The sequence below is a fragment of the Callorhinus ursinus genome, unplaced genomic scaffold, assembly GCF_003265705.2.
Source record: "Callorhinus ursinus isolate GAN/ISIS: 27379988/994484 unplaced genomic scaffold, GSC_fseal_2.0 scaffold41, whole genome shotgun sequence".
NCBI classification, from domain to species: Eukaryota; Metazoa; Chordata; class Mammalia; order Carnivora; family Otariidae; genus Callorhinus; species Callorhinus ursinus.
This window is the reverse complement of record NW_027397103.1, coordinates 9,952,324-9,961,854: the sequence shown is the minus strand read 5'-3', so window position 1 is coordinate 9,961,854 and position 9,531 is coordinate 9,952,324. Positions and strand designations below refer to the sequence as shown.

Genomic DNA, 9,531 nt, shown 5'->3' with positions numbered 1-9,531 from the left:
GCATGCAACTCTTGATCTCGGGGTTGTGAGTTCAAGCCCCATGTTGGGGTTAAAGTTTACTTTAAAAAATACATAAATAAAAATAAAAACAAGAGGTCAGTTTGCGAGACCAGGTAGCTTGAAAGACAGAGTTGGAGAGAAGAGCTGATTTGGTTTCTGATAGCTCTCTAGTTCTTAGTTCTTGTTCTTCATGGGGATGTGTCTCCAGTTCAAACACAATAACCCTGGTATTCCTATAATTTAGCATGATTTTGGCTGCAGTAAGAAAATTTATGAATTTTTACAACAGGAAGTACAGAGCCAAGGTGGATTTCAGGCATGGTATAATCACAGTTCTAGGCGCTTCCCTCCATCGTGTGTTGGCTTTGATCTCACACTGGTTTCTCTCATGGTTATGAGAGGGGCCATCAACAACAAGGGCAACACTCCTCCTGTTCCCAGCCACGGAGCTAGAAAAAGCATTTCCCCCTCCAACCTCGGACTATAAATACTTCCTTTCTGTCTGATTAGGCCACTGTCAGTTTTGTACCTATTCTTGACCGCCTTGCAGGCTCCAGGAGAATGCTATGCCGTGATTGGCTTGCATTTGTGTTCCTGGTCCAATCATTGGCAAGGAGGATGGAAAGGCTTGGCTAAGGGTAATAGAGATCTACCCTGGAGATACAAGTGCAAATCAACTTCAGTCAGCTGAATGGGAGGGGCTGGTTACCTGAACAAATTGGGATCTGCTAGGGAGGAAGAAGGGGTAACAGATGCTGGAGAAGGAAAAAAAATTCATTTTGGACTATTTTGAGTGGATTTCTGATCCTTGTAGCCAAAGAGTCATTTGGACAATCAGCTTCCTGGTCTGTAGCCAAATGCCTTTGCCCAGCTCCTCTGCAGCTTGATTCTAATTTCCTCCTCCATTCTGTGGACTCTGTTATCGCCAACATTTCTCACCGCTGGCTCATTGCTTTGGCAAGCTGGCTTCTCACTCTGCTCCAAGCCCTGCTGATGGAGCTGAAGATCCCTTTAGCAGAATCAATTCTGGCAGGTTCTAATTTAAAAAGCCTCACACTTCTCTGCATGGGGGCTGCTGAGATCTGTGCCCATAAAGGCAGGGAGAGTAAATTCTGCTGAGGAGAGCCTATTCTAGCCTATTCTTAACAAGCCCTGAACCTAATTGAACTTAATCACTTTTCAGTCGCTGACACTTGAAATGTGTGAGTCACTAGGCTATGTATGGAGCTGAGGGCTACGGTGGCCCTTTAAATACCAAAGAGATGGTAGCTGTTTGCTTCCAGAAGAGCTGCTAGGGTGTGGGGCTGTGGTTTCACTCAGGGTTGCCCCCGAGACAGACAGTCCTGGATTCCAATCCTGGCTTCTCCACTTACTGCAACAGTCATTCTGTTTCTTCAAGACTGTTTCCTCATCTGTAAAATGAGGATGGGAACACGCCCCAAAACACTTCATGTGAATCATCAAGGCCTGACACGAGGCTGCTCAAAATCTTTATTCTACCTGGCATGAATATTCATGTTTCCTTGCAGAAATGTTAATGTGTCTGGTTATGACGTGTTGCCCAAACCCCATACATGATATACCATTGCACTAACTTTCCTCATGGTTACAGCGTGGCTGCCAGCAACATCAGGGACAACATGTTTCCTTGTGCACCTTATTATCTTTCTGAAACCAAAAATATGGTAAGTTCTAAAACACATCCCGTCCCGAGAGTTCAGGGATAAGAGAATGGAGATCTTAGTGTGGCTGAGCTACAATTATTCCAGGGCCTAGCAGGGAAAGTAGAAATCACATGGAATCAAGATTACCCTAGGAAACCAGTACCCCCAACCTTTTCTTGAGCAATGTGGCTGCTTCTTGAATTTAGCCCCACAAGAAGTGGTCAGCTTGTGTTTGAAAAATGTTTATCTTTAAACTACCAGACGGCATTCGGCCTGTAACAAATGCTCCTGCCAGGAGTCACTGGTGACCTGGGTCAGGCCAGGGTTCCCTGTGTCATGCTCACAGAGGGTGGGTGTGGGTCCTCCTGAAGAAAAATGACGGGCCAGTTCCCCCGCACGGGTGAAGTTCTTTTTTGTCTTAAATTGTTTCTCTCTTGTTTTGCAGAGCAGGAAGAAATGGGTCCTTTTTAGTGCGTGTCGAGGGTGTACCCAGCGTGGCTGCGGTAGGGATGCGGGGCTGTGAGAGCCCGAGTGAGGAGAGCGTGAATGCAGATGCCAGCGATGTGGGAGCACCTGAGGTGGCAGCTGAGTGGCGCTGTGAGGGGCTGTTACTGAGTATCGTGAGGGGCGCTACTCCGGGAAGGGGCCGCTGAGAGGTGTGTCGCTCCCCCACGCTCCGCGTTCTCGCCTTCGCTTGGGTCTTCTTCCAGCGCCTTCCAGGGGAGAACGCCTGTCTGTGCAGGTCACAAAGGCGCCCGTTCCAGGGGTCCGAGAACTCCCAGACGCGGGGCTGGGGGTGGGTGCAGCGGGGCCGCGCAGCAAGCCCTGGTCTTGGTGCCGTCGTCGGACCCGCCGCGGGGGTCGGACCCGCCGCGGGGGCTGAGTGCCCCGGGTAAGTTTCACGCCCTGACGGCCGCGCTTGCTGCTCCACAGCTCCCCCTGCTGGTGGAGGCCCCTCGCCCATTTCCTTTAAGAGGCCCTAAACCTGGAAAATATCGTAAGCCCCCTCAATTAAACACAAATAAATTACAATGTGTAAAACAACTTCAAGAAAGTCCAAGAAACTTCCATTTCACCCCAAGAGATCCCATTTTAATAAATGATTTTATTTATTCATTTCATTGACAGAGAGAGACAGCGAGAGAGGGAAAACAAGCAGGGGGAGCGGGAGAGGGAGAAGCAGGCTTCCCGCGGAGCAGGGAGCCGGATGTGGGGCTCGATCCCAAGACCCCAGGATCATGACCTCAGTCGAAGGCAGTCGCTTAACCAACTGAACCACTCAGGCGCCCCCAAAAGATCCCATCTTTAAAAAATAATTTTTTTGTGTTTCTGTACCCCTACTTGGCTAGCACCCCAAGCATATCTTTAACGTACTACCAGGTTAGGCAGCCTTGGTTCAGGTTTTACAGGCTCCTCTCTCAGACCTGGCATTTTTATAATCCACGTAGTCGTGAGTCTGGCTTTTCCTTTAATGGCAGATTGTGAACATTCAGCCGCAGAGGAGGAACCTGCCTTCCTACCCCAGCTAATTAAATGTTAGTTGGTAAAGGTGATCTCTTCATTCATTCAAACACTATTTGCTAAGAGCTTACCCTATGCCCCAAGACTATAGAGATACTGTAGCGGAGGGACGGAGCCCCAGAGCACCGGAGGGCATGTGCCTGAGGGCAGGCTTTGAGTTTCCGCTCTGGAATTGCAAACTCAAATTCCTGCTAGCTCCAGGCAGTTGCAGGGAATGTGGGAATTGGAGAGAGGAGTTAGGTAGGTACTAGGGAGCAGGGAAGTCTGTAGCCAGGAGAGTCAGTACACTGCCGACATTCACATTTTAAAACACTGATTCATAAACAGGACGGAAGGTAGGTTGAACCTGCCCGTAGGCATCAAGTTTGAAACCCTGGAATGAGAAGGTGGTGAGCCAGGGGCCAGGATACTGGTGGGGCTCTGAAGGCCCGGCTGTGAGAATGGGGGTGAATCTCTCTGTAGGGAACAGAATGAGCCCAGCCCCGTGGGCACAGACAGAGACAGGCCTATGTTGGTGTCTGGAAGCTGGAGAGAGCCCAGGGGGAGACTGGCTCTGTGTGTGTGAGTGGGTATCAGCAAAAATGTGGGAAGCTGATGGTGCCTCCACCCCCTGGGGAAAAACACAAAACACAACCAAATAACTCAAGGGCAAGATAAACTGATACTTGACAATCCTGATTCACAAACAAGGTACGTTCATCAAACACCTGTTATGTGCTAGGCAGTGTGCTAAGAGCTTTATAAACATTAGTTTATGCTAAGAGGTGGGTGTGAGTATCCCCATTCTACAGATGAGGAGACTAAGGCTCAGAGAGGTAGAATCACACCGTCAGTGATTGTCAGGTTTACTTGAGTCCTGCTTTTAGAAAGGTATAAGGTATATCACAGATCCACGGAAGTCCAGAAGAGCTCTTGAACATAGAAAAGCTCCCGGGCAATATGAAATTAGAGCTGCATAAAACTCTCGAGTAGAAAGAGGTCCCAAAGTGAGTATCTTTTGCCTAAACCTTATCAGTCAAGTAAATCCTGCTACAGCCTGTACCCCCACCTTGAGCTCTCTTACACACTGATCTTATTGCTTTCTTGCTTTTAAGGAACATCCAGACTTCTTTGCCATTCACTTCCCACTGGATGCTGCCACCTACACTAGATCACACACCATTCTCTGAATGCTCCTTTCATCCACTTGCCTCTCAGCCTTTGCCCAGGCAGTTCTCTCTACCCAGAATTCTACCCACTTTTCTTCCCTGCTTGTTGAACTCCTATTCATCCTTCAAAACCCAAGTTAAAATTTACCTCCTTCTTTTCCACAATTTTACCCTGGACAGAATTCATACCACCTTGAAGGCTGACTTACCACTGCGTTCCCTAAAATGTTTAGCACTCAGTAGGGGCTTAGTGTGTGTGCTAAATGGATCTAAGCACTTCGGGCATGAGAACTCATTTGGTTACAAATGATAGAAAACTCCTCTCAGATTGTTTTGAGAGAATATGTTGCGGGGCGCATGGGTGGCTCAGTTGGTTAAGCGACTGCCTTCGGCTCAGGTCATGATCCTGGAGTCCCGGAATCGAGTCCCGCATCGGGCTCCCTGCTCGGCAGGGAGTCTGCTTCTCCCTCTGACCCTCCTCCCTCTCATGTGCTCTCTCTCTCATTCTTTCTCTCAAATACATAAATAAAATCTTAAAAAAAGAGAGAGAATATGTTGATTCATGTGACTGGACATGACCCAGAGGTATCTTCAGGCTTGGTTAAGTCCAGGGGTTTGGATGATGTCCCCAAGTTTCAGTCTCTCACCATTTTGTCTTCTCCATGTTAGCTTTATTCTCAGGCTCCCTGCAGAGGCAAGAAGGTTGCCAGCCACTCCCTACCTCATTCGGTAGGCTCAAGAGCAGCAGGAAACGAAGTCCCTCTCTTCTGAGTGTTCAAGATTAAACCCCACTATTCACTCTGCTGGGACAAGTCAGGGTTACGTTCCCATCCCTGACATGATCACACTGGCAGGAGTTGGAGGGGAGAGGGTTGTGGGGGGTGGAATTATGCAGATCAGCTAGGGATCTGGCACTCTGATTGGCCCTTCCAGAATCACATGCTCCGATCCGATAAGGAGGGGTGGGGTCAGTCCCAGGGAGAAAAACATAACTGGGTGGTTTCCCAAAACAAATCCAGATGTTGTGACCAGGAGTTAGAGGAATGCTGCACACTCCTCCAGCCTTCACAAACGGTTCTTAGCCTGGACCTTCATCAGATGAAACAACCCATACAATACCATATCATACTAGCCCCTGTTCACTGAGCACTTACTATGTGCCAGGCTCAGTGAGGTGCCTTAAGGCTTCCCAACCTGTGAGGTGCCTTCTAGAACTTCTCCTATTTTCCAGAGGAGGAAATGAGGCCCAGAGAACGGAAATGACTTGCCCAAGGTTAGTAAGTGGAGGAGGAGGAAATTTGTCGAGATCTGATGATTGACACAACTAATACTTTATTTTTTTTAAAGATTTTATTTAGGGGCGCCTGGGTGGCTCAATCGTTAAGCGTCTGCCTTCGGCTCAGGTCGTGGTCCCACGGTCCTGGGATCGAGCCCCGCGTCAGGCTCCCTGCTCCGCGGGAAGCCTGCTTCTCCCTCTCCCACGCCCCCTGCTTGTGCTCCCTCTCTCGCTGTCTCTTTCTCTTAAATAAAATACAGGCTCCACGACATAACTAATACTTTAAACCACTGGACTGCAGGACCCCTCAATGGGTGGCAAAACTAGAAGTTTCTGCTTTAGGATTCTAGCCCTTGAAGTCTGGGAGTCCGGGTGCAGTGGATCTCACAGCCCTCTGGGTCTTGTAGGGTTAACATTGTTATCTTCTCCTCTGAATATGTAGGCCAGATGAAGTTCAAGTTATGACTTGATGAAGTGCCTCTTGGTACCAGTGGCTCCTGCTTTAAAAGGCAGCTGTATGTGTGTGTTCTAGCCTTAGCTGAAGCTGAGGTTGGACTAATTGCATTTTAACCCCATCAGAGGACACATCGCCCTGATGCCATTTGCCCCCTCTTCTTTGGGAACACAGGAGGCAGGAGGGTAACCAACGTGCCAAACCATCTGCCTGGCTCCTAATAATAAATTGTGAGAGGAACAGTTTTCAGGCAAACATTGCTTATTAAAAAAAAAAGAAGAAGAAGAAGAAGAAGAAGGCTCTTCTCACACCCGGGCAGCCATCTGCCGTGTCCTCCACATGCGCCAAAGTGGTGGGAGGAGGAAGGGACTGAAGCGGGGGGTAAGGGAGAAGGTGCCTCTGGGCCCCACACTGCCAGCCGGGTGGCTCACACATTGTCTTCCTTTTGCCGCTGTGGACAGGACATTGCAGAGAGAGAGAAGAGCACTCACTGGCTTTGACCTCCCTGGTGTCTGAGCATAGCGAAACACAATTCCTTCAAGATGCCGATGGTAGGTATTAGCTCCTGTGTATGGAACGCTTACTGTGGGCTAGGCACATATTAGCTCATCTAATCCTGACAACAAATCTATGTGCACCCATTTTATAGATGAGAGACTGGAGGCTCAGAAACGTTAAGTGATTCACCCAAGGTCACACAGCAAGGCTGCCTTTCAGTATGAAATAATGAGGCCCAGCATCCTCTCTACCCTGGCAACACAGAGCAGGTTTTCCATGTAACAGATAAGCAGTTGACATCACCCAAGGGTGTTCTTCCACCTCTAGCCCTGCCCCTAGACATTTTCCTGACCTCTGCCCTTGAGCTGAAATGTAGGCTTCTCTGGTCACCTAACCCGTTGCTCAATGCCTCCCCCTATCTCACCCAGTCAAAGAAGCACAGGAGAAAAAGCTCTGAAACCATCCAGGAACTTTCGGAGAAGGTCAAAGAGCAGCTGGCTGAGGCTGAGCTTCGGAAGCTGAGGCAGCAGTTCAGGAAGATGGTTGAAAGTCGGAAGTCCTTTAACTTCCGCTCCGAGCAGAAGATCTCGAACCAGCAGTAAGCCATGGTCAGAGTATTATACTGAGTGAACTTGGAGAAAACTTTGGATTTGGTTTCACGCGGTGTGCCTTCTTATGTGGCCTCTGAGCAGGGACCCCATTCTAAACCCATACTGGGTACCTAGGTGGGATAGCTTCAGTAGCCGGGGATATTTATTCTCAGAATCCAGGCTGTCACCAGGACTCCAAGTGGGAGCACCACACCAAGAGGCCCCCATGAATCAATTCTAATCCCAAAAGCCCAGGAAAGGGGGAATCTGATTGGCTTAGCTTGGGTCAGGTGTCTAATCCTGGTCCTGGTCCAATCAGCTGTGGCCAAGGGGCGGGGACTGAGCCTTAGGATCCAAAACGGTTCTTGAGTGTCACTCGCAGGGTTCTAGCAACCCGGTTGGGGGAGTTCCCAGAGAAGGGGAAATCACCAGGCTGTGGCTATCCCAAAATATGTTTCCTGCTATACGTCCTTATGGGATCTGCAAGATCAAATATTTGCAATTGGGTTGTCCTAGAAATTATGATGTGGATAGCTTTTTTAGACAATAGAAAAGTGTTCCCTGGGGTTGAATAAACAAATATCCTTAGATTCCCTCCAAAGGAATGTAATTCCTTAGCTACCTCCATAACGTTTATACAGGCAGAAACTGCCCATTATTAGAAAGAAAATCTTACTGTTTGATATTATGTGAAGTTCAGAGGATAGGGGAAGCGGGACGGTTCAGAGTTTCTGTGGATTTAACACAGACAGTCCATATGGGATCTTCATGTGAATTAGAAAAAGCACCCTTTCTCAAGACACTTTACTGCCATCTGTTGGAAACACTGTCATCACGTAGGGATTTTGTTCGACCAAGATGAAGCGTCTCCTGGGAAAGTATAGTAAGTCAAGAAATCAATTATTGCTTTTCAAGCAGACAGAGCTCCCTTGGACAGTGCAGTCCACAACCTGCACATCTGTACCTGGCAGCCCTGATTCAGAGCCTACCTCTGGTGGGCATCAGGAAAAGCCTCCTTCCTGGTGGGTCTCTGACAGTTTTTTGTGAATCTTACCCTTCATCCTACTTTTACCCCAGTCCATTTGATCTGGTTTCACCGTGATGGACCTGAAGGGGAGGGGGTGGAAAAGTGGAGATCTCAGATTCTTCAAGTGAAACACTTGTAAACAGGGGCCAGGACTGAGATGAGCTGAGTGAGGTGCCTAGCATTCAATATTTAAGGAGACACTTTTTCCTCAGTGCTTGTCCTGCACCTGAACCCCCTGAGAGTGAGGGCCTCCTTAGAGTTGGGAGCACCTCACTCCCAGTCCCAGCCCTGCTGATGAGACAGACAAACCTTCCTTTTGCTTTTACCGAGTCCTCTGAACTCCCAACTTTGGTGGACTCTTGTGCTTTTTTTCTCTCCACCCTAACAAAGACCCCCTCCCAAGAGTGGCTTAAGAGGGGGAGAAAGGTCCCAGCTGCCAGGTTTAGAAGACAAGTAGCTCTAGGATTAGGGGTACACTCCCACATGGGGCTATTTACATTTGTAGCTGATGAAAGAACATTACAAGTTCAGTTCTTCAGTTGCACTAGCCACATTTCAAGTGCTCAATAGTCTTGGTGCCTGGTGGATGCTATCGTACAGTAGATAGAGAACATTCCCATAATTACAGAAATTCTACTGGACATGGGCACCTGGGGGCCTCAGTCGGTTAAGCATCTGCCTTTGGCTCAGGTCATGATCCCGGGGTCCTGGGATCTGGCCCTAAATTGAGCTCCCTGTTCAGCAGGGAGTCTCCTTCTCCTTCTCCCTCTGTGCTCTCTCTCTCTCCCTCACTCAAATAAATAAATAAAATCTTTAAAAAAATGTGCATATGCGTGACTTGAGGATCTTGTCACAAAGCAGATTCTGATTCAATAGGTCCTGGGTTGGGGCTGAGCTTCTGCATTTCTCCAAGCTGCCAAAGGATATGGAGTCTGCAGACTGCACTGCCCAGGGCGTTGGGTGCCCAGACTTTGCCAGAAACTCGGCCTCTGCGCCATTTCCCGTTGTTCAGTTGCCGTCTCCTGAGCCTTTTTTCTTTTCAAAAGCCCTGTTTGTCCACACTCCGACCCCTCTCCTCTCCAGAGTAGGAAGAGGGATGGAGAGGAGACTCCTGTCAGCTGATTTAATAAATCATTAGCACCCTGCGTAGGGAAACTGGGGAGGTTGGAGGTTACTGCGCATCTCTGTGTTGATGCGAAATTGAAAATGCCTGCCTGATGGGCTTGCCTCTCATTACCAGAGATAATTGGCTGTAAAGTCTGGAAAGAAAGTCAGCAAAATCAGACAGATGCCCGTGAACTGCTGGCAAAGGAGAGGACCTCCCCCCCCCCCCCCCCCCCCCCCCCCCGTCTA

General features: G+C 48.8%; 1 protein-coding gene across 4 annotated transcripts in view; it reads left to right on the top strand.

The window, feature by feature from the left end:
* The first annotated feature begins 2,439 nt into the window (after positions 1 to 2,439).
* Positions 2,440 to 9,531, top strand: part of CCDC63 (coiled-coil domain containing 63) — a 48,003-nt gene continuing 40,911 nt past the window's right edge. For 3 of the 4 annotated variants that reach the window (XM_073880952.1, XM_025889773.2, XM_073880954.1), the window contains exons 1-3: positions 2,440 to 2,556; positions 6,525 to 6,614; positions 6,990 to 7,159. In XM_073880952.1, the coding sequence (XP_073737053.1) occupies positions 6,606 to 6,614; positions 6,990 to 7,159 (179 nt within the window). In that variant the 5' untranslated portion in view covers positions 2,440 to 2,556; positions 6,525 to 6,605. The remainder of the gene's footprint in view (positions 2,557 to 6,524; positions 6,615 to 6,989; positions 7,160 to 9,531) is intronic. The other variant, XM_073880953.1, reaches the window with a different exon arrangement.